This window comes from Triturus cristatus, chromosome 11 (assembly GCF_964204655.1).
Source record: "Triturus cristatus chromosome 11, aTriCri1.1, whole genome shotgun sequence".
In the NCBI taxonomy this organism is placed as follows: Eukaryota; Metazoa; Chordata; class Amphibia; order Caudata; family Salamandridae; genus Triturus; species Triturus cristatus.
Genome location: NC_140594.1, coordinates 646,122,109 through 646,147,078, shown reverse-complemented (window position 1 = coordinate 646,147,078; position 24,970 = coordinate 646,122,109). Strand labels below are relative to the sequence as shown.

Here is a 24,970-nt window from a genome sequence, read left to right as displayed (position 1 = left end):
CAGTCTGTCACAAAGATCAAACGATGATGGAAAATTACACCGCTCACTGAATGCGACATACATCCATCCCTCAAGGGGTAGTTGATGGTAAGAACGCTCAACCAAGGTCCTTTCTCCTCCGGTGCCGAGAAAGAGCCCGCCTGATGCCAGCCATGCGTAGCTCATGGAATGGCGTTGTTGTCCGTCACCTCTGCCACTGATGTGACAGCCGCCTCCCTCTCCATGAGACTAGTGGACACGTCGGGCCCCGAAGACTGCGGGGATCTCCCAACCCGCTGCCAGCCATCTGAGCGCCTGCGCCGCCGCGGGGGAGCGCCAGCCATCCCAGACTGAGAAGAGGGCCGGTCCAACCCCAGGACTTCGTAAGCGGCATCCAAAGAACGAAGCTGTAGGAGTTTGCCCTGGTACCTGAAGATGAGACGAAACGGGTGACCCCACGAATAAGGGATGCCTTTCTCACGGAGGTGACTAGTGATGGGCTTAAACTCCCTACGTTTAACCAGGGTGGAAGCAGCGAAGTCCTGAAAGAGTGTTGGCTGGTGACCCCGGAATTGCGCAGGGTTGAGATCGCGGGCCTTCCGAAGGATTTGCACCTTAAGCTGGAAATCGTGCACGCACACCAGAATGTCCGGCGGGGAGCTTTAGCACCCCTTGGCAAGCCAACACAGTGCATGCGATCCATCTGGATTTCCCTCTCTTCCCGCTCTCCCAAGACCTGCCAAAAGAGCTGGAGAACTTACTCGCGGAGGTCGTCCCCTTCTCCTTTCCATGGCACAGCCCGGATTCTGATATTATTCCGTCGAACAGTTTTCCAGGTCCTCTACGTGGGCTTGCAGATAAAGGTTTTGCTCTGTGAGACTGACATCCTGCTGGAGCTGATGCAGATAATCCTCGCGCCCCAAATCGTGCTCCTCCACAGTAGCAACGCGCTCCCCAAGGGCGTCCACGCCGCGCCGCACCTCACGGAGATCGGAGGAGAGCTGGGAGCGAAGCTCCAGAATATCTTCCTTGATGGCTGAGAATAAGTCCAGCATAAAAGCCTTAGTGGCCGGCTGATCACTATCCTCTGACTGCGGCGAATGTGGGCCCGATTGGGATGAGGCCGGGCCCGTTGATTTCTGCAAAGCGTCTTTTAGGATCTTATCACGCCTATGCTTGGTGGATGACATGGCAGCCAAATGAAGCACGCATAGCCAGTGCCCCAATGCGGCAACACAAAAAGGGGGGGGGCACGGACCATCCCACTCAGCAATATTCCACAAGGCCCTACAGTGAGGCCCCATGCGCGCTCCTCAGACGCGCGGACCGAGAAGCTCCACCCTGCGGCGAGCACTCCCCCTCTCAGCAGCACTCGCCATCGTCGCCAGGATTCCGCTTTCCGCCGGGGCATCAAAGGGCGCGGACTCACGCCGAGAGGCCGGAAGTCGCCGGGCCCTCCAGAAATGGAAATGGCGGCCAAGGAGCAGGCCGCTCCACTGTCTCCACGCTGGTTCCGGGCCAACCAAGAGGCGAGCCCCAGTCGACGCTGCTGTCACTGCCACCACAATGCCTCAGGGCGCCGCCAATGCCTCTCGAAGCCGCCGATCGCGGCAGGCGATCCGAGCCAGCAAGGCCGCCAGGCCGGGGCCGGATGGTCCCGCGGACCCTGCAGATCGCCGGCGCTCACCAAAAATAGGACAGCTGGAGGTACTGGGTAAGCCGCGCACACAGTGGCGCACCACGGCAGGCTCAGATGGGGGCCAGATAATTAAAGCGAAAGTCGGGCGGCGCCGGAGAGACAGAGAAACGCGTCTCACTCCGCTGCCATCTTAGTCACGCCCCCTGTTTTATTTTAGAACCAACAATAGGTATTAAAATATACTTTCTCAGAATGAGCTGCTTAATATAAATACTTTTGCAATATGCAATTGCTTTTTGTAGAAAGTTACAAGTTGTTTGCAATCGGCAACACTGTTTTAAACGCAATAATGCTTGAGTTCAATGGAAGTTTCAAGTTATTTGCAATAGATTACTTTCAGGATTACTTTTGTGATTCCAGAACTGGATCCTAGATTCATTCCTGGGACAGTACTTAGAAACAAGTGATAAAAGTCGACTTAGTTACTTCTAGGATTTGTGAGTAATATTTTGCTATTTTAAAAGTTGACACTTAGAAGAAATTTCATAGAAAACAGTCAATGATTCCCTATGGAAAAAAATTCAAGTTGCAGGTATAGTATGTTCTCGTTACTTTTGTAATCCAGTACTGCCTATACTCAGTACTGGGACCTTTATCCAAACAGGTAAGTAATTTTTCATACTTTTTACGATTTTTAAAGAATATTTAAAGTTTGCAGAAATTAACACTTAGAAGAAATTTCACAGAAAAACAGTCAATGATTTCCTATGTAAGAAATTTGGGTTACTGGTAAGTACGGTTGTGAATATTTTTCAGGGTCAGTGCTGGGCACCAAGATCCAGCAATGGGTGCTCACCTAATAGCAAGTGAGTATTTTTGTTTTCGTTACTCGGCTGATTTTTGGTGAATATATTAAGTTTTGAAAACTCCACACTTCAGGTAACATTGACTGGTTTCTTCTGAAATTACTTCTATCGAGAAAATTGAGTTATCGACTTTAAGGGAAGTACTCAACTGGCAGATTTCAGGTTCTGGGCATAGACTCGGGGGAGGGGGGGGGGGGGTCTCCCAGGGTCAGGATAGTAGCGTTGTTACACCCTCAGCGGCACAGGGGCAGTCGGGTGCAGAGTGAGTTAGGCCCAATGTTATCCTATGGGAGGCAGGGGGGGGGCCTTGGTTGGTGGCTGCTGACTAGCAGGCCACGCGGCTGTGGGAGCTGGGCTCCTGGTTGTGAGAAAGTGCCATCTTTCTTGCCTGGTAGGCCCTAACTTTTTGCTGAATTGCTGAATGTACTTTGACTGAGTGTACCCTGGACTCCTGCCAATCAGGTGCCCAGGGCCTATGTTCCTTCCCTAAAACACACAAACTCCCAATTGGCAAACCCTGGCCACATGTCAGCCCCTGGTAAATGGTACCCTAGGTACCCAGGGCCTCATGACCAGGGAAGGCCTCTAAGGGCTGCAGCACTCATTGTGCCACCCTTAAAGGCCCTGTAGCCTTACACACACACACACACACACTGCCTTTGCAGGCTGGGTGTCTGGGTGCAGGACAAAACAAAGAGTCGACATGGCACACATCTGTGTACCATGCCCATCACCTACACTGCCAAGGCATATAACAGCCACCCCTCTGGCTGGGTGCCTTATGCCAATGGTGTGGGCACAGGAGCAGGAGCCCTGTCCCCCTACAGTACCCAGCTCCATTCCTGGGCCCTGTAAGTGCAGTGCTGCCATTTAAGAGTACATGGTGCTGAGAGCTAGTCAAACACGAACTCCACAGCACCATAATGGCAACACTGAAGACTGGGAAGTTTGGTATCAAACTTCTCAGCACATTAAACCCACACTGATGCCAGTGTGGAATTTAATGTACCAAGCACCCCAGAGGGCATCTTAGAGATGCCTCCTTACAACTAACCTACAATCCATGTCTGCTCTTAGACTGCCCAGGCTGCCACACAGCAGACACGTTGCTGGACCCCTGGGTGGGAGAGCCCCTGCTCTCCTGGGCCTGCAACAATGCACATCCTGGGCAAGGTGATAAATCTCCTCCCCAGGATGAGCAAAGGGAAGCTTCAAAGGCATGCCACTGCAACCCCCCACTCTGGCGGGAAGCTTGGCCGTAAACCCCAAACAAGGACAGGGGATGTGCCAGCCTGCCTACCCCACCCCTCAGGTGGGGCGGGCGAGGTGAAGCACATCTCCGGGCTCTCGCCATCTTGAAGATGGGAGGCCCTACCCGATCAGGATTAGGCTACTGCCCCCCTCCCACAGGTGAGAGGCAGGATAGGGGGTGTACCCACCCCAGGACAGGGACCCATTGGTCCCTGGCCTTCACCTACCTGTAACACCCCTAAATCTAGTATTTAGGGGCCCCCTGAACCTTCCTTCCCCAGATTCCAGATTCGAAACTACAAGAAGAGCAGGAAGAACAAAGACCTGCCCTGCAGCTGCTAAAAAGAGGAATACACCAACTGCTTTGGCCCCAGCCCTTCCGGCCTGTCGACCCTCGAACCTGCTCCTGGTCCAGCGCAGCATCTCTCGTGGCCAGCAACCTCACCAACCCCGGAGGACCTGGCTACCTTTTGGCTCTAAGCCCCTGGAACTCCCATGAGTAGAGGCTCTACTCGAAACCTATCTCTAACCCCTAGTAGCAGCCCGGAACCGCGAACCCAGCACACTCTGCACCAGCCGAGCCTGGCCAGTGCCGGAGTGAACAAAGACCCTGAGGACGACCCCACGGCGACTGTGACCCAGAGTCCGGCACCCAAGGACCTCCCTCGACATTCCTGAAGAAGCCTGCAGCCTCAGAACCAGGTGCCCCCCCAACCGCGATCAACTGAGGGTAAGATTTCCCGATACCTAAAGGCACCCCTGTGTCCAACCCCGGGGTACCTACCTATCCTCCAACTACCCAACTTACCTCTCGAAGTGGTGGTGGCACCTGAAGAGTCCTCGTCCCCGAGCTTGCAGTCTTTTTCCTAACCGGAGATTTCCCATTGACATCCATTGAGCGCTCGAAGGCTCAAAAGCACTCTGCACCCAGCCACCCGAGTGGCCCTGGCAGTGAAAACTCTACACTTTCCTACTTCCCCACTTGCCCTGAGTAAGTGACCAGGAGCCCAGCTCCCACAGCCGCGTGGCTTGCCAGACAGCAGCCACAAAACAAGGCCCCCCTATCCCTCATAGGATAACATTTGGCCTAACTCTCTCTGCACCCGGCCGCCCTAGAGCCGCTGAGGGTGAACCAACTGTACCTGTAATCTGCATTTTCTTCCATAGGGTATCATTGATTGTTTTCTCTGAAATATTTTTTAAGTGTCAACTTTTAAAATAGCTAAATATTAGTTAAATATCATTACAGTACTTAAGTCGACTTTCATCACTTGATTCCGAGAACTGACCCAGGACTGAATCTAGGATCCAGTCCTGGAATTCCAAAAGTAATCTGTTGCAAATAACTTGAATTTACCATTGAGCTCAATGTATTGTGTTTAAAAATAGAGTTGCCTACTGCAACCTCTTGTAACTGTTTACTAAAATCTATTGCATATTGCAAAAGTATTTATATGAAACATCTACTGTTGAGAAAGTATATTTTAACTCCACGTGTTGGTTCTAAAATAAAACTAGCATATATTTTTTATATATAAACCATTGGCCCAGAGTTCAGTTCTTGAGTGTGCAAGACCATTTGCTGACTGAGTGTGTACAACAAATGCTTTACACTGTCCTCTGGTACTGCCTTGCTGCTCGACCAAGCTACCACTTCAGAGAGTAAGGTTATACCTAACTTTAACCTCTGTCAAGCCCTGGGGGACTGTGGACTCTGTACACCCTGTACCTATTAAGGAACAGTATATACAGAGCCACTTTCTCACACTGGTCACTTGCTCAGGGCAAATGGGGAAGTAGGTAGGAGTAGCACTGCCAGGGCCACTCGGGTGGCTGGGTGCTTTTGAGCCTTCGGGCGCTCAATGAAGTTCAATAGGAAATCTCCAGGATGAACAAATGCTGCAAGCTCTGGGACGAAGAATCTTCAGGTGCCATCACCACTTCGAGTGGTAAGTTGGGTAGTTGGCAGTGCTTAATTTGAGCCGGTGCTGAGCACCGGCACGTAATTGGTTTCCGGTGCGCTGCACCGGCACCTCATTGTCAACACCACACTTAGGGCAGTCTGCCACAAGATGGTGCTGCTAATGTAATTCAGAGATGAGCAGTATAACAGTTGTCTAGCAAAACAGTATACATTAAAAAATTGCTAATACCTACCTCCCCAGCCATTCCTTTAGCTTTGGGGACCTGGAATAATCTGAACTGTCACATTTACATGCAAGAGATATGGGTAGTAATTGTTATGGCAGCAATAACAAGGGTGATGCAGCTGCAGTGGCCGCTTGGCCAGAGCCCTGGCACTTAATATTTCACAAATTAAGCACTGGTAGTTGGAGGATAGGTAGGTATCCAGGTGTTGGGCACAGGGGGCCGCAGGGCGCCGGGTGCAGGGGTGCCTTTTGATGTCGCGAAATCTTACCCTCTGTTGATTGCGGGGGGGGGGGGGGGTACCTGGTACTGAGGCTGCAGGCGTCGTCAAGAGTGTCGAGGCGAGTCCTTGGGTGCCGGATTCGGGGTCACAGTCGCCGGCGGGATGCCCTCGGGGTCTTGGTTCACTCCGGCACAGGCCAGGCTTGGCGGGTGCAGTGTGTGCAGGTTTCGCGGTTCCGGGCTGATACCAGGGGTTAGAACTTGCTTTGAGCAGAGCCACTGCTCATGGGAGCCACGAGGTAGCCTGGTCCTCCGGGGTTTGTGAGGTTGCGGGCCACAACAGGTGCCGGGATTTAGCAGAAGCACGTTCGAGGGTAGACATGCCGGTAGGGCTGGGGCCAAAGCAGTTGGTGTCTTCCTTTTCTTAGCAGCTGCACAGCAGGTCTTCTTTCTTCTTGCTCTTCTTTGATTTTTCAGGATCTGGAATCTAAGGAAGGAAGGTTCAGGGTGCCCCTAAATACTAAATTTAGGGGCGTTACAGGTAGGTAAAGGGCAGGGACCAGTGGGTCCCTGCCCTGGGGTGGGTACACCCTCTATCCTGGCACTCTCCTGTGGGAGGGTGGCAGTAGCCTAGTCCTGATTGGACAGTGCTTCCCATCTTCAAGATGGCGAGAGCCCGGAGATGTGCTTAACCTCGCCTCCCCCACCCTCCCCTGTCCTTACTTGGGGTTTCCGGCCAGTCTTCCTGCCAGAGTTGGGGTCAGAACCGGTGGGGGCCAGTTGCTGAGTACAGCAAGTGGCCTGGAGAAGCTCACAAAGGCGGCATGCCTTTGAAGATTCCCCCTTCCCATCCTTGGGGAGGAGACCTAGAACCTCTCCCAGGATGTGCATTGTTGCAGGCCCATGAGAGCGGGGGCTCTCCACCCAGGGGTCCAGCAACATGTCTGCTGTGTGGCAGCCTAGGCAGCCTCTCAGACCAGACGCAGATTGTAGGTTAGGTTTCAGGGGGCATCTCTAAGATGTAGTGCTTTGTACATTAAATCCCACACTGGCATCAGTGCAGGTTTAATGTGCTGAGAAGTTTGATACCAAACTTCTCAGTCTTCAGTGTTGCCATTATGGTGCTGTGGAGTTCGTGTTTGACGAGCTCTCAGCTTCATATACTCTTAAATGGCAGCACTGCACTTACAGTGCCCAGGAATGGACCTGGGTTCTGTAGGGGCACAGGGCTCATGCTCCTGTGTCCACACCACTGGCATAGGGCACCCAGATCGAGGGGTGGCTGATGTATGCCAGGGCAGTGTAGGTTGTGGGCATGGCACACAGGGATGTGTGCCATGTTGACTCTCTGTTTTGTCTTGTACCCAGACACTCTGCCTGCAAGGACACTGTTTGTGTAAGGGTACAGGGCCTCTGAGGGTGGCACAATGAGTGCTGCAGCCCTTAGAGGCCTTCCCTGGTCACAAGGCCCTGGGTACCTAGAGTACCAATTACCAGGGGCTGACATGTGGCCAGGGTTTGCCAATTTGGGTTTGAGGTTTTAGGGAAGGAACATAGGCCCTGGGCACCTGATTGGCAGGAGTCCAGAGCACACTCAGTCAAAGTACATTCAGCAATTCAGCAAAAAGTGGGGGCATACCATGCAAGAAAGATGGCACTTTCTCACTCATGGAATGTAGCTTTCCTTGTCACAATCACCTCTCTCAGGAGAGTGAGATCTAGGCTTTACCCATAAAAGGACCATTCTTACAGATTCATCGTAACAAGGTGGTTCTTGGGACAAATCCAAAATTCCTTCCCAAAGTAATCTCTGCTTTCCACCTTAATCAGTAGAGTTAAGAGTATTTTTCCAAAACCCTGATTCGGTAGCGGAAAGAGCTTTTCACACGCAAGTCGTCAAAAGAGCTTTACTTTACTACATAGACAGGACTAAAGCCTTTGGAAAAACAAAGCAACTGTTTGTAGCTTTTTCTCAACCTCATAAAGGCAATCCTGTTTCCAAAACTGGAATTGCCAGGTGTATAATAAAATGTATTCAAATATGCTATCAAAAAGCAAAACGTATGTTAACAACCCCCCAACACCAGATGGCGATCTATGCACAGTGTGTGAATCTCTGCAGCTCTACATGCCAAGAACAGATGCATACTGGTAAGTAGTATTTTCCTTCTCTCGATAGGAATACATTGACTGTTTTCCCTTAAAATGTTCTGTCAAGTTGATTTTCATGAAAACCACCTGAAAATCTACTACTGTGCAAAACTGATTCTACTTACCTTTACTCCAGGAAGTGTCCCAGTGTGATATCTAGACATATCACACTGCGTAGAAAATAACTTAAGTAATCTGAAAAGTAATTTTGACAATTTAACTTGCCTGTATTTCAATCAACTGCATTTGAAACTGCATTCAATTGTGAAACACTGCATAGAATTTTGCAAAACATTTATTTCACTTACCTGTGCCGTGCTTGTCTTGGTTCTAGAAATAAAAAGAATACTGTTAATTCACCTTTGCCGTGTTAACCAATGGCAAAGCCCACACGTCCCTTAACCATATATATAGCTATCTATATATATATATATATATATATATATATATATATATCCTACTGGCGGTCGCCAGTAGGTAGTTAGTTAGGACCCTGTTTCCATAGGAAAACCGCAACATTCTATTTGGAATAACTTTGGCGCCGGTCGACGAATCCTCGCGAAATTTTCAAAACTAATGGGGCGCTACGCTACGCTCCTACCCTGAAAATCTCGGGGGGATTCGTCAAGCGGGGGCTGAGATAAAAGGGGGGTCCCAAAACGCGTTTTTCCCATGCATTTTTCCATAGGACCTTTAGACACAGCTACAGCCCAAACGGCTGAACAGAGTTACTTGAAATTTGTCAGAGAGGTAGTCCTCAGGTCAAGGAAGTGCCTTTTGTAGGTCTGGTGTAAATCTGTTTAGTAGTTCCTGAGAAAATAGCCTTTAAATCAATATATATATATCTGAGCCAGCTTACGGTAAGCTTACCGTATGCGTACGGTGACGTGCGCGAGCGCGAATCTGATTGGCTGTTAGATCTTAGTAAACATTCGAATCGGTCGAAACCAGGAAGTGGCGGCCGCCATTTTCTCTCTCGCACTCTGAGAGGGGGTTAAAAAACAAAGAGCAAAAACATGTAAAGGGGCTGTTTAGACAGCTCCTAAGCACCTAGCCATGTTGAGGGAGTCCCCAAAGTTCCCCTAAAGCCAAAAACGGAATTTTCATTTTTTCGGTAATTTCGCCGATTACGCTTACCGTACGCGTACGGTAAAAATTATTAAAAAAAAAAAAATATCCACACTCTCCCCACCCCATTTGCAAATGGTGCCCGAATGGCACCATTTGTGCATGGATTATGTAATATATTGAAAAAATAAAATATTACCCTTCACAACGAAGCGCATCATATGTCCTCCATGTGCGCACCGTGCGCGAAGCGCATCGTGCGTACATGGCCCATCTAGCGTAACGTGGGCACGCGGTGCGCGTAGCGCACCGCGTGCCCACCGTGCGCCCACCGTGCGTGCACGGCACTAACTGCGTAAAGTGGGCGCGCACGCCATGAATGGCGTAAAGTAACTTAGCATTTAAAAAACCGTACAAATTCACTGAAAAAACCATAGGTTTCACACGTTATAGTTAGCAGGAATTTTACTGATAAAAAACCAATGAAATTCCCCCGTTATAGTTAGTGCAGGCAACTATAACTCACGCGACCGCAATCCTCTGCTGATGACATATGTGTCTTTATGAAAAAAAAATATTTGTAATATATGTATAGCTAAAAATTTATGGAAGAAGACCTGGGCAAATAAGTGTCTAAATACAGTATTAGCATCAGCAGAGGATTGCGGTCGCGTGAGTTATAGTTGCCTGCACGAACTAGAACGGGGGAATTTCATTGGTTTTTTTATCAGTAAAATTTCCGCTAACTATAACATGTGTGAAACCTATGGTTTTTTCAGTGAATATATATATATATATATATATATATATATATATATATATATATTTTTCACCAAAGTGCCCCAAAGCAGCAGGAGAGCACTCGACAGCACTCTCATTAATAATTCAGCCTCGCTGCCGCTCGCTTCCCTGAAGCCATTAATTATTGTCAAAGCCGACGCGTTTCGAGGCATTGCGCCTCTTCTTCCTGGGCTGTCATGAATGCACTGAAAGTTCACCTGATTCATTAACTTTTATTAGCATAATGGCGCTTTAGTAGGCGTTCCCACACAATTAAATCTGTGCTTTTGTATGCTGGGACTTGTAGTCTTTTCAAGGTGAGTAATCACATTTTAAAATCCTATAGTAGGTTTCAGTGCGCAATTATCATGAATAATTTGTCCATTTAAACTCCTTTGTAGGATGGGAACAGGAAAGCGAGCTTACTTTCATGCTGAGAGCGCTGTGCTTCGTAGGGTAGAATCTTCCACTCCACAGCCTTTTCGTAGTACAGAAAATGGTGCATCTCCTCACGGCAAGGGCTGCCGTGTATAATATTTTTCACCAAAGTGCCCCAAAGCAGCAGGAGAGCACTCGACAGCACTCTCATTAATAATTCAGCCTCGCTGCCGCTCGCTTCCCTGAAGCCATTAATTATTGTCAAAGCAGACGCGTTTCGAGGCATTGCGCCTCTTCTTCCTGGGCTGTCATGAATGCACTGAAAGTTCACCTGATTCATTAACTTTTATTAGCATAATGGCGCTTTAGTAGGAGATGCACCATTTTCTGTACTACGAAAAGGCTGTGGAGTGGAAGATTCTACCCTACGAAGCACAGCGCTCTCAGCATGAAAGTAAGCTCGCTTTCCTGTTCCCATCCTACAAAGGAGTTTAAATGGACAAATTATTCATGATAATTGCGCACTGAAACCTACTATAGGATTTTAAAATGTGATTACTCACCTTGAAAAGACTACAAGTCCCAGCATACAAAAGCACAGATTTAATTGTGTGGGAACGCCTACTAAAGCGCCATTATGCTAATAAAAGTTAATGAATCAGGTGAACTTTCAGTGCATTCATGACAGCCCAGGAAGAAGAGGCGCAATGCCTCGAAACGCGTCGGCTTTGACAATAATTAATGGCTTCAGGGAAGCGAGCGGCAGCGAGGCTGAATTATTAATGAGTGCTGTCGAGTGCTCTCCTGCTGCTTTGGGGCACTTTGGTGAAAAATATTATACACGGCAGCCCTTGCCGTGAGGAGATGCACCATTTTCTGTACTACGAAAAGGCTGTGGAGTGGAAGATTCTACCCTACGAAGCACAGCGCTCTCAGCATGAAAGTAAGCTCGCTTTCCTGTTCCCATCCTACAAAGGAGTTTAAATGGACAAATTATTCATGATAATTGCGCACTGAAACCTACTATAGGATTTTAAAATGTGATTACTCACCTTGAAAAGACTACAAGTCCCAGCATACAAAAGCACAGATTTAATTGTGTGGGAACGCCTACTAAAGCGCCATTATGCTAATAAAAGTTAATGAATCAGGTGAACTTTCAGTGCATTCATGACAGCCCAGGAAGAAGAGGCGCAATGCCTCGAAACGCGTCGGCTTTGACAATAATTAATGGCTTCAGGGAAGCGAGCGGCAGCGAGGCTGAATTATTAATGAGAGTGCTGTCGAGTGCTCTCCTGCTGCTTTGGGGCACTTTGGTGAAAAATATTATACACGGCAGCCCTTGCCGTGAGGAGATGCACCATTTTCTGTACTACGAAAAGGCTGTGGAGTGGAAGATTCTACCCTACGAAGCACAGCGCTCTCAGCATGAAAGTAAGCTCGCTTTCCTGTTCCCATCCTACAAAGGAGTTTAAATGGACAAATTATTCATGATAATTGCGCACTGAAACCTACTATAGGATTTTAAAATGTGATTACTCACCTTGAAAAGACTACAAGTCCCAGCATACAAAAGCACAGATTTAATTGTGTGGGAACGCCTACTAAAGCGCCATTATGCTAATAAAAGTTAATGAATCAGGTGAACTTTCAGTGCATTCATGACAGCCCAGGAAGAAGAGGCGCAATGCCTCGAAACGCGTCGGCTTTGACAATAATTAATGGCTTCAGGGAAGCGAGCGGCAGCGAGGCTGAATTATTAATGAGAGTGCTGTCGAGTGCTCTCCTGCTGCTTTGGGGCACTTTGGTGAAAAATATATATATATATATATATATATATATATATATATATATATATATATATATATATATATATATATATATATATATATATATATATATATACAAAATTGGTCTGAGTTCAGTCTTTGTGTGTGTGACTTCATTTGTTGATTGAGTGTGTACAACAAATGCTTAACACTACCTTCTGATAAAACCTTACAGCTCACCTACACTACCACAAATAGAGAGTAAGGTACTATCTACTTTTACCTTTGCTTACCTTAGGGGTTCCATGACTTTGTGCACACTATACCTCATTTTGGTATAGTATGTACAGAGCCAGCATCCTACAACTGTGAAACCAGCTTCCTGCAAAGTGTGCCAAGTTTGAGGCCAGGTTCCGTGGTGAAAAGGCTCCAAGTGGCTAGGGCTCACCACCAGGAGTGAAATGAGCCGAAGACCAAGGGGAACGGGCCCGATGTTCCCTAGAGTCTTGAAAATGTGCCCATTTTAACGTGACTTAAAAAAAGAAAAATCAAGAGACTCCCGTGTTGGGCTCCTCTGTGTATTTACCCTGAGGAGGCTTAAGCCCCTTGAGGAAACCTGAACACTTTTTAAAAACAGAATGCCAGATGCTGTACTTTAATACTAGCCCCCCACCACTTCCCCATAGTAGGCCTCAGACTGCCCTGTTTGCTATCCTGTGAGTCAAGTGCTTCAAAGGGGTGTTTGGTTTCCAATGAGGGGACAATTGTGGACATGTTACTTGTGCATGCCTCAACTCACAACCTGCTTTCCTAGAACTATCAACTCTTCCTCAATTTCTCAGTCACAAGGGAAGGCTATGCACAGCAGTTTAGTAACACATTTGATGTGAAGTAATAGAAGCATCGCCATAAAGAGATTACAAGGTTTTTGTATTTCCAACCTTACACAACCACGTCGCAGTAACTGACTAAACAGTCGTTTTATGCCAACATTCCAGCACAGAAGGTACCAAAACGAAAAGGAACTGGAAATAGGAAGGGGCACAAAATAAGGGTAAAACTACACAAATATGAAGCAGTAGTGAGAGTATTCATTGGATGGATACAAAAGTACAAAATACCAGAAAATCATATGTTGCACATAACAATCCATTACAAAAACATTGGTTTCCTAAAGTGACATACTTTCTAGACAGTCAAGCTAATGAAGGTCTGATTTTTCTATAGCATAAATCTGGCTAAGCGGCAGAGGATCACTGTACAGGATCAAAGACCATCATGACATGAGAAATAGGAGAGGTAGCTGGTTTGTGGACTGTTAATGCTTTATGTATTTTTATTTAAAGAGGTGCTTCAACTCTTTCCTAAATTAGTGTTTGCATTGATGCGGTCCTGATGTTGCTTTTCCTGGGTGCACCAATGGAAAAGATTTGCTGCTTTGTTTTGCGTTTTACACTTGGTTATATTTGATCAAATTGCAGACTATATGAAGTGTTCCTATTTCTTAGACCTCACTTTTTTCAGATTTCAAATGGCGCTTAACCACATAGTGTGAGTTTATACAAGAGAAAACAATTTAGTGCGATGCCACAGGTGAGGGGAAAACCCCTAAACCTTCAAATTGGGACCTAAAGGTCCGACTAAGTACATACAAGTGCTATGCACACGCATGTGGGTAAAAAACAGTACAACACAAATTCTGTTCAAGAATGAAGACAGGTGTCATTCTTTTTCGAATGTTCACTTTTAATGCTGTTTCTTAGCAAGCCTGCCAACACGTGTTTCGTCAATAGGGTGTTAAACTCTTGACTTCTTCAGGTCTGTTAAGAGGCAAGTGGATTTTTAGACCTTGAAACCAGTGATACTTCCGACCCGGTGGGTCATAAATATTCAGCAGTGCCAGTCTTAATGTGTATCCTTATAGTTTCTGTGATGTGTCTCAGTTCAGGGTGTCCAGTACTATTCTAAGCCAAATCCATCGTATAGTAGAGTGAGGCACCTCCGGTTGAAACATGATCCCGGAGATACGAGGAGAGTCTGACATACTCGCTACGGACCAACTTACAGCTTATTGTGCAGCACTTACTGATTTGATACTGCTATACTGTGGCTTGACCATTTTTTAATCTAAGCATTGAGGTGCTGCACTCGGCTATACGATGGATTTGGCTTAGAGTAGCACTTGACAACCTGAGCTGAGACTCGCATCACAAACGATAAGGATTCACATTAAGACTGGCACTGCTGAATATGACCTACCGGGTCGAAAGTATCACTGGTTTCAAGGTCTAAAAATCCATATGCCTTGTAACGGCCCTGAAGAAGTCAAGGGTTTAACACCCTATTGATGTAACACATGTTGGTTGGCTTGCTAAGAAAGACAGCATTAAAAGTGAACATTTCCAAAAGGACACCCTTGTCTTCTTTCTTGATCAACAGAATTTGTGTTGTACTGTTTTTTACTCACATGTGTGCATAGGACTTGTAGTACGTACCATTTGGTTACTTTTCGATTTCCTCCTCTGTTTTTATCAATTATGACGTCCTCTACTTGTATAGCAGTACTTTCTATGCTTAAGCATTTCAGAGATGCTGTGATGGAGAAAATAAAGACCATTACCTGTAAGTTTAGTTCTCCATCATGGGTATCTTCTGTGAATTTAAAAACAAAATGCTTCCTTTCTTGGGTAAAATGTATTGTAATAGACTCAGAGATTTTTTTCAAACAAACTTACAAGGCAGAGTCATCAAAAAGAACTCTTCCCAGTCTTTGCACTCCATTTTGAGGGTTGGAAGCTGTTCAGCTGCTTATAGCAGTTGATTTTTACTCCTTAAGAGGCTGTTACCCTCCTGCCTAATTTGCTACTACTTGTTAGAATTAGATTATAAGTTTGTCAGTTTTATTTGATAATGTAATTGATTTGTGTTCAATTTCATGAAAAAGTTTCTGTAGGTATTCTGGAATCAGTGCACATAACCAAGAATATTCACTGTGTAATAATGATGCACCTGATGGAGAACTTGCACAACTTGCATATTCTTTTACTTCCAAAAGCTCCACATGGCAGCATGCCTTCTTAAAGAATATATATACAATAGGAGATACCCTGCTTACTGTTAATTGTTTGATATTCTTGTCCCTTAATTTGTGACACTCTGATGTCAACAGTCCTTACCTCGGAGGCTTAATCCATGCATTTCTAGATCTGCAGCACTGTTGGGCTGTGTATTTCCTTCATTAAACAGTTATTTTTTCAGTTAACAGAATCAAGGAGCAGTACAAGGTATCTGTGAGAATCCCTCCCGACACTGAAAAAAGCAACCTGGTCCGTATTGAGGGGGACCCCCAAGGGGTTCAGCTTGCCAAGACAGAGCTGCTGGAACTTGCATCGCGCATGGTAAGTGAAATGGAGCATGTGACGAGTATGTGGTTGTATGAATTCTTAACCATTCTAACTCTGTTACCTAAAGTGAGAGGCTGGAATGGCAAAAAAATACATTGTTTTAGTGTTTAATATTTGACTAGGGATTGTAACTGATGTAAATCCTTGCATCTTTCGTTCAAGTACCTTGTAATTCGATGGAAGGCAGTACACCACTTTGTCTAATTGATCCCATGCATTTGAGCCTTGAATAACTGTTCCAACACTTGCATTTCCAGGAGAATGAACGTACCAAAGATTTGATCATCGAGCAGAAATACCATCGAACTATCATTGGACAGAAAGGCGAGCGAGTCCGCGAAATTCGCGACAAATTCCCAGAGGTAAAGTTTTTCTTGATTTGTTATTGGCTCCTCAGCATTTACGACCTACCCAAATATTGTACTGAACTACTTCCAGATAGATCAAAGTGTGTTTGTAAGATAAATTGCTTGTTAGCACATAAACCTGTTGCAAGATCATGAAATGTGCAGTGCACTTAAACTGAATTCTGTAGTCTGTCTGCATGCACAGAGATGCAGTGGTATTGGCAAAAACTAAACTAGTCTTATTGACTTCACAGCCTTGGAAGTCATAGTGGTGCTGTTCTATATTGATCATGGTAAAGGACATAAAAGGGCAACAAACTAAATACTCAATGTTGAAAATCAAAATTTCGCACAAAGGAAGGTGCACTCAGAATTAAGTCCCAATAAACAAGTATATTCCCAAAATTCTTCTTTTATTCTTAAGATCATTTAAGAGACCGCAGACAGCCAACACATTTCGTTCCTTTTGCTACAGGAACTTCTTCAGGGTTTTGATCAAATGATATATATAAATCCTTCAGTAAGGCATAAGCAGATTGCTTGATATTCAAGTTGAAGCGTAAAATTCAAAAAGATCTTCAATGTTGAAGGTGCAAATGAAGCCCCACAGAGAAAGCAGATGTCGAAAATTGGGGTATTGTCCCTTAAAGACGGCAGCACACATAAATATATAAAGATCAGAAAAATCCTGACGTGACAAGCGGCATGATAACCGGCAGCAACCGGTTATCATGCCGCTGAATTTTTGGAATATATTTAGTTTATTGGGACTTAATTCTGAGTGCACCTTCCTTTGTGCGAAATTTCTTGGATCATTTAACATCTAACAACGGCAGATGTTGGAAGTAGTTGCACCAAATTGGCAATATATGTATACTTAGGAATTTAAGTGCTTAACCTTGGTCCGTCGTTTGTTTGTACATTTGAAAATCAAAATGTTTGAGTGTGCAATTTCATCAAAGCTAATGGCCTAAAAAGTATCTAAGATAATACACACCTATTAGCCAATACTCATTTTTAGCCTTCACATCCCTTTTACTTAAATGCTGATGTCGATACCAGGAGCGTTTTCAGGTGTAAGTGTTAACACATGCAATTAGTGTATATGTGTAACGTGCAGCTCAGTTTCAAGTCCAGTCCACCAGATGGGACAACCACATAGCATTTAGTTGTTCAGACAGTTGCATTTAAGCATTGAGATGCCTATGGCAGTACTGAAAGAAGGTGATTCCTAATTAAGACATTTTCTCCAGTATTTGGGGTGTCTTTCATAGATTCACATGCCTGAATCATTCTCTGTCGTCGGAGTGGGAGTCCCACGGTACATAAAAAAGCAATAATTATGCATATAATAACCAAAAAACCTTGCTAACGTAAAACCAGCAAGTAAAATAGCCTCAGCTATAAGAAAAAAGCTTCCACACCTATGACTGTCAGTCATTATATATAGTCCAAACTGCAGCCAATCAGGCGACAGCACCCACCAGAATGTTCTCCTCAGAGGCTCAGGCTCTCAGATTTTCTACCGCACGTCGTGTGAAGGGAATCTCCCTGAGCTCTGCTCAGTACTTCAGTTGTTTTCTGGATTTTTTGCTTACTTCATGATGTCAACTTCTAAGAGGTCTCTCTTTAGGCCTTGTGAATCCTGTGGGAAGCTCCGGCTAGTCTCTGAAGATCCCCACAAGAAGTGTATCTATTGCCTCTATCTGGAACATGAGGTGAGGGATTGTAAGATCTGCAGGACCTTCCATCAGAAAACCCTCTGGGATAGAGAAGGGCGCCTACTTCTGTGGCTACAGATGATTAAGGACTAAGATAACCCTTTATCTGAGGTGGAAAGTGCAGCCTCTGGGTCGTCTGTATCCTCCAGAAAGAGGATGGCTGAGGAGGACTTATCTCCTGGGGCAAAGGTGTTGAGGAAAGTTCAGCCTGCTAAAAGCTCTGGCTTGTCTTCTACTTCTTCAAAAAAGGCTTCTCCACCTTCCCAGTCTAAGCCTGCTACGCCCCGAGGAAGTCAGGGAAGTCTCTGGCACATAAATGACTCCCGGACAAGGAATTACCTCAGCAAAAAATGCCGTCGTCGTCGACGGCTCCTTCGTCGAAGATTATCATCATCGGCGCTACGTCGACGGTTACATTCTCGTCTCCGAGACCGAAGATGAGTATGACATCGGCTTCGTCTCCGTCGACACTGGTCTCCGTGGCTGTTAGACCCATTTCGTTGACGAAGGAGATTTCATTTCTAGTCTCCGCTCTGTCGACGGTAAGGTCAAAGGATCTAGTCAGCGACTGCTGCGTCGACGTCCACCTCGCCGACTAAGACTGCCGCGTCGTCGACTGCTGCCCAGTCGTCGACGAAGATTGCCTCATCGACTGCTAACCTCTCGTCGACGAAAGTTGCCTCGTCGTCGAAGACTGCTTCCTCATCAGCGCACATCTTAATGCCGCCATCGTCGGTGGTCCCGTCGACTGCGTACTCGTCGACTCCTCCTCTTTTGTCTTCCTGTACAGATTTACAGGTTTGGACTGCAACAACGGCTTCTGCTTCATCCATCCAGCCGTCGACAGCGGCTTAGCTACTACGTCGTGGCTCCTCTTGGGAAGCCCTGTCACCATTGAAGCTGCCGGAACAGCTATTCGATTCTGAGGAGGAGGATGAGGAGGACGAATCTGGAGAGGATGACAGATTCCGCATTGCAAGGAGTCCATCAGAACTATTTATTAAATACCAGGATGACAACCAGGAGGAAGAACCAGGTACTAAGCCTCAAGGTCCACCTCCTGTCACAGTTCCTTCAGCACAAATGTCTTTAGAATTTCTGAACAATTTACAGTATATGTTGCAGGACTATTATCGGCGCTTCCCTCCATCAGAATCGGCAGAGTCTCTTCCGTCTACGTCTATGCCAAGGGTTCCGATACCCTCTTTCCAATCTCCCAGACCACCTTCTCCACTGCCATCATCGTTCCCATGATGCAAATACAACTGATGAAGACAGGGAAGAGGGAGAGGTGGATGACCAGTCAGTGCTGTCTGAGTGGGATGAATCCCAAATCTAAACTGTCACTGTCCGCTCCGGCCCCCGTGAACTCTCCTCCAGTGGATATCGGAAGTTTTCATCTCCTTATGGAGAGGGCAACAAAGAGATTTCTAATCCCTATGGAGGCAAAGAAAGATGACTGCTTTCTTTACGATTTTAAGGATCAACCGCAAAAACAGATCAGGACAATTCCAATAATAGATTTTATCTGGAAAGAAGGCTTAAAAATCATGGCGACGCCAAATTCTCTTCCAGCAGTCTTGCCTCCGATTGAACAAAAAAATACAAGGCACCAAGCGATTCACCGGCATGCCCCATAGGCCAGCCTAAAGCTGACACTGTCATCGCCCAAGCGGCGCAGAGACGGGCCAGGAACCCCTAGTCTCCTATATCAGCTCCACCTGACACAGGGATGGCAGACGGTTGGATTCAATTGGAAAAAAGGTCTCCACGATGGCTGCGACGACGGTTCGGGCTGCAAATTCCCTAGCCATATTAGGGAGATACGATCGACAAATGTGGTCCGACATCTCCCCCTACATTAATATGCTGTCGGAGCCTTCCGAGGCCTTGAAGATCTTACAGGAGGGAGAATATACCTCGGCTGAAATCATCGACGCAGCCGTGGATGTGGCATCTACTGGTTTTAGACAATTGGTGGGTGCAGCAATATTGAGGTGACAAGGTTGGCTGAAGTCAACATCTTTCCGTCAAGAAGTCCAAACAAAGATCATCGATATTCCGTTCGATGGAGAGTCTGTTCGGACAACATGTTGATGAGGCCCTTCAGGCTATTAAAGATACAGAGACGGCGAGGTCTCTTGGTAGCCTGCAGTTTAGAAAGTCGTCTTTTCGTGGTGCCAAGGGACGTGGATCTTTCACCAACGGAGGATATAATCAACAACGTTCTTATCAGACCTCCCAAACTAATCAGATTCCAAAACTACAGGCAACAATCTTATGGACAACGAAGTAACTCTTATTCTCAGTCAGTCATGAATGCTTTATTCGACAACTTAATTTCATAAAAGTAAACATTTCATTCAATACTACAATTCATTTTAAAAAGAAGCCATCCTAATATCAGCTCGGTAGGCAGCTCATAACAATCCATGTAAAAAAGAAACTTAATGGGCAGGATTCAAAAATACAAGAAGTGCAAAACTTCAAGAGTCTTTTCCTTGATCCGTCTTATAGAGCTAGAGCTTTGCTAAGCATAAAGTACAGATTTTGTATAAAGTGCAAAATGTAGTTAAAGTTCATGGATTAAAATAGCGCGTTAGACCTCGAAATAAAATTTCAAAGTGCAAAAAGGCAAACATATTAAAATACAAAACTTCAATTTTCACTCCCTATAATATATCTTAAAGTGCAACGTGTTTTATAAAGTGCAAAATGCTTAAGATATAATCCATACGGGGCAAACTACAGAAATTTCATTCCAGACAACCATATAAAGACGTTATTTAAGGTGCTACGTGCATATAAGAAAAACTCATAGATTTATGATGATCTCTAGAATGTTGACACATTGTGGGCCTCCTAAAGTCCTTCATATGAAAATCATTGTTACTAAAATCACGGACCTATAAAATTACATGACAACATTTAAGAATCTAAGCAATAATCAAGTGGCAAACAGGGGTGGGGAATTCCTATCTCCCGACGCCCGAGACATCTAGATTTCTTACAAGGGCAAGAGGTTTTAATTTCTAACTTGTCCAAAGGACAAGTAGACAGGTTTACGGTAATCTGATACACAGCTGTTTAACCCTCTTGGTCACAGCCAGTTAATAAGGAGCTCTGAGCAGTTTATTGGCAGTGAAAGGGTCAATTCAAAAGCTGGGGCCTGCACTTTCATTTCACCAGAGCAGAACAACATGAGTGAGCTGAGCTCAAAGTTGCAGCTCCATATAAAACATCCACAGCACTGTCAGGCAAGAGTCATTTTGCTTTCTCCCCGAGGCTTCCAGGCCCTCCTCTGGCCCTTTCCTTTTCTTCGAGCACAAGATGCAGCTCCAGAACACTCACATCACTGAAATGTAAGAGGCTGGGCCTCTTGGCTCATGCTCTGACTTTAACCTTGTGACCCGTGCCTTTTGTTCTGTGCTTCACCCTTCAGCCTCAAATCAGCCCCAAGATCCCTCCTGCCCTCGTCTCCGGGGGCCTACAGTAAAGCCCATGCTTTCTCTTCTCTTGCAGCCCCTGCATAACCCTCCTTTGCACTTTGCCTTTCCTGTGCACCTTATGTTTCACCCAGTGCCTGTACTTGCTAACCCCGCTCCCCTTGGCCTCTCATATCTTACATCATCCAGGGCTTACATTAAAGTTCATTAGTTTACCCATGGGGAATTCATGCAATCCTCAGGTGCACCCTAATTTCTCTCCTTGCACTGGGCCTCTCCTCTCACTTTGTGCTTGCACCAGGGGCATCTGAACACGCCACTGTAGCTAACAGCAGCTGTGGAGTTCTTGATGGGCCTCTTCTTTCTGCAGTTCCATACAAAGGTTCATAATTTACTTGAAAGGGTTGATGGATATATACATGGGTGGATACAAGGCTGGATGCGTGAAAGGATGGATGGATGAGTGGATGGATGGATGGATGAGTGCAAGAATGGATGGTTGAATGAAAGGGTGGATTAATGGATGAGAGAGAGTGAGTGAATGAATGGCTGATGGAATGGGTGGGTGGGTGGGTGGGTGGATGGCTGGGTGGAAGGATGGATGGCTGGGTGGAAGGATGGATGGATGGTTGGATGGCAGGCTGGGTGGAAGGAAGGATGGATGGATGGCTGGATGGGTGGAAGGATGGATGGCTGGAAGGATGGATGGATGGATGGATGGATGGCTGGCTGGCTGGCTGGCTGGATGGATGGCTGGATGGCTGGCTGGGGGGGAAGGAAGGATGGATGGCTGGGTGGGTGGAAGGATGGCTGGATGGCTGGGTGGAAGGAAGGATGGATGGATGGATGGATGGCTGGGTGGAAGGATGGATGGCTGGGTGGAAGGATGGATGGCTGGGTGGAAGGATGGATGGCTGGGTGGAAGGATGGATGGATGGATGGATGGATGGATGGCTGGGTGGAAGGATGGATGGATGGCTGGGTGGAAGGCTGGGTGGATGGATGGGTGGATGGGTGGATGGGTGGAAGGATGGCTGGGTGGGTGGGTGGATGGGTGGATGGATGGATGGATGGATGGCTGGCTGGGCGGATGGATGGATGGATGGCTGGCTGGGCGGATGGATGGATGGATGGCTGGCTGGGCGGATGGATGGATGGCTGGCTGGGCGGAAGGATGTGAAGATTGATGGGCGGAAGGATGTGAAGATTGATGGGCGGAAGGATGTGAAGATTGATGGGTGGAAGGATGTGAAGATTGATGGGTGGAAGGATGTGAAGATTGATGGGTGGAAGGATGTGAAGATTGATGGGTGGAAGGATGTGAAGATTGATGGGTGGAAGGATGTGAAGATTGATGGGTGGAAGGATGTGAAGATTGATGGGTGGAAGGATGTGAAGATTGATGGGTGGAAGGATGTGAAGATTGATGGGTGGAAGGATGAGTGAAACGATGGATGGATGAGTCAAATGGTGGATGGATGGATGGATGAGTCAAATGGTGGATGGATGGATTTGAGTGAAAGGGTGAATGGATTGGAGTGAAAGGGTGGATGGATTTGAGTGAAAGACGGAAGAGCAAAAGGATGGATGAATGGAGGGATGAGTGAAAGGGTGGATGGATTTGAGTGAAAAGGAGGATGGATGGGGTGAAAGACGGAAGAGCAAAAGGATGAATGATGGGATGAGTGAAAGGGTGGATGGATTTGAGTGGGATGGAGGAGTGAAAGATGGAAGAGCACAGGATGGCTGGATGGAGGGATGAGTGAAAGTGTGGATGGATATGAGTGAAAAGGTGGATGGAGGGGGTGAAAGTGGGTGAATGGATGCGCAAAAGGATGGATGGATGAGTGGAAGGAGGGATGGATGAGTTTGAATGGTCGATTTGGAGCTGGAAGGATAGGTTTGGCCAGGGGTGTTGTGAACCACTCGCTTTAGCAGCTACAGCGGGGTGGAGCTCTTGATGAGCCTCTTCTGTCTGGAGCTCGGCAGACAAAAGCCCATAATTAACGTGTAAGGATGAGTGAGTGAAAGGATGGATGCGAGTGAAAGGGTGGATGAGTGACAGGGATGTTGGATGGACGATGGATGTGTTGATGAAGGAAAGGGTGAAAAGATAGATGGGTTGCAGGGTGGATGGATCAGTAAGCGAAAAGATGGATGAGTGAAAGGGTAAATTGATGGATGAGTGGAAGGATGGATGAGTGAAAGGGTAAATTGATGGATGAGAGGAAGAATGGGTGAGCGAAAAGATGGATGGATGGCTATGTTTGAAAGGATAAATGTGTAGGTCTGCAGAAAAGAGGCAAAATACGGAAATCACTAGTTTTCAAATCCTTCTATACTATGAGCCTGACATAACCAGAGAGGCTATTATCCGAGCTCTTCTATAATGATTGCTGCCATTATTTGACGGTGCACATCAAGGCACCAAAGGGACAAGTGGATTTTGTACAGGACATGTAGATTTATGAAGCTACCTGTCCCATGGACAAGTAGATATTTTACTAAATTCCACACCCCTGGGCAAATATCTGTTTTTCTTAATCCTCATAGCATCAACAAAAAACACGCAATATTAAAAAATTTCCCATGGAGTGTTCAATGTCTGGCGATAGAGTAATGCTGGTCTAACCTGCAGGAAACCCCTTCCACTCAGAATGGGAATTATATACTTCTTACGGATATCAGTATAAAAAGGACAAAACATAAAATGGAGGGTATTCTGAGAAGAAAAATTATCACAATGACAAGGAACCGCATATTCGGGGTTGCACCACTCCTGGAAATCACCTAATAAGAAAGGAACCAAATTAAAACTAAACCTAGTTAAAAGCCAACGATGGAAGGGCTTATTTACTATTACCAAATACGTTTCAATACAGATGTTCGTTTTTGTTAGAAAATGGGCCCTGACTGAGGGTTTATGCAACTCTGATTCTTCCCTTTCTGCAGACAATTTCTTAAAGCTTGTTTTCACCCACCGCACATCCTCCCTCCGAATCTTTTCAGGCGCTTCAAATAGCTCTGGCCGCTCCAATTTGGTTAACATACTTTTAACATAAGACAACCACTTAATCTTGTTAGACTTGTCTAAATGAACACAGTCTCGTAGGATCTCATGATTCAAAGTCAATTCTGGATTAATCCACGTTTTGAGCCAACAGAGCAACGGAGCTATGCTCAAAGTGTCCGAAATATAACCGATCCCCAGTTCCTGATGTATCGAAAAAACTGGCGTTGAATGTGGAACTGATAAGAGACAGCGTAAAAATTTGTTTTCGGCTATTTGAATACCAGGCTGTTCTTTAAAACCCCATATAGAGGAACCATAGACCGCAATCGCTACTCACTTTGCACTATATATTTTCAATATACTCTCAATCGGTCTAGCCCCCAGACGCTTTGCGAACCCCATTAATCCCGGGGCAGATCGAGTAATAGAATACTTTTTAATTTTCTTTTGAGGTAGCCAAGAAAACTTCTCATCAAATACAATCCCTAAGTAGGTGAAGGAAGAGACCGAAGACACTTCCAACCCATTACAAAAAAAAAAGAATAGGGTTTTCTTGCCCTACGACCAGAAGACAAAATGTGTGACTTGCTATTATTTACTACCAGGTCCAGCGACTGCATGTGTGCCCCAAAGGCATCCAAGAGCCACTGGAGACCCTCCGCCGTGCGTGCTAGAAGAACAGCGTCCTCCGCGTATAGGAGAACCGGGATAGATCGGTCTCCTACACGCGGGATATCCAAAGATGCCTTCAAAAGGGATCTGTCTAGTTCATTAATATACAAAGTAAA

At 46.1% G+C, this 24,970-nt stretch overlaps 1 protein-coding gene across 4 annotated transcripts in view; it reads left to right on the top strand.

Annotated features, from left to right (window-relative positions):
* The window catches only part of HDLBP (high density lipoprotein binding protein), a 933,925-nt gene that overhangs the window by 349,939 nt on the left and 559,016 nt on the right, over positions 1–24,970 (top strand). For all 4 annotated transcript variants that reach the window (XM_085634158.1, XM_085634156.1, XM_085634157.1 and 1 more), the window contains exons 12-13: positions 15,510–15,649; positions 15,913–16,017. In XM_085634158.1, coding sequence (XP_085490284.1) covers positions 15,510–15,649; positions 15,913–16,017 — 245 coding nt within the window. The remainder of the gene's footprint in view (positions 1–15,509; positions 15,650–15,912; positions 16,018–24,970) is intronic.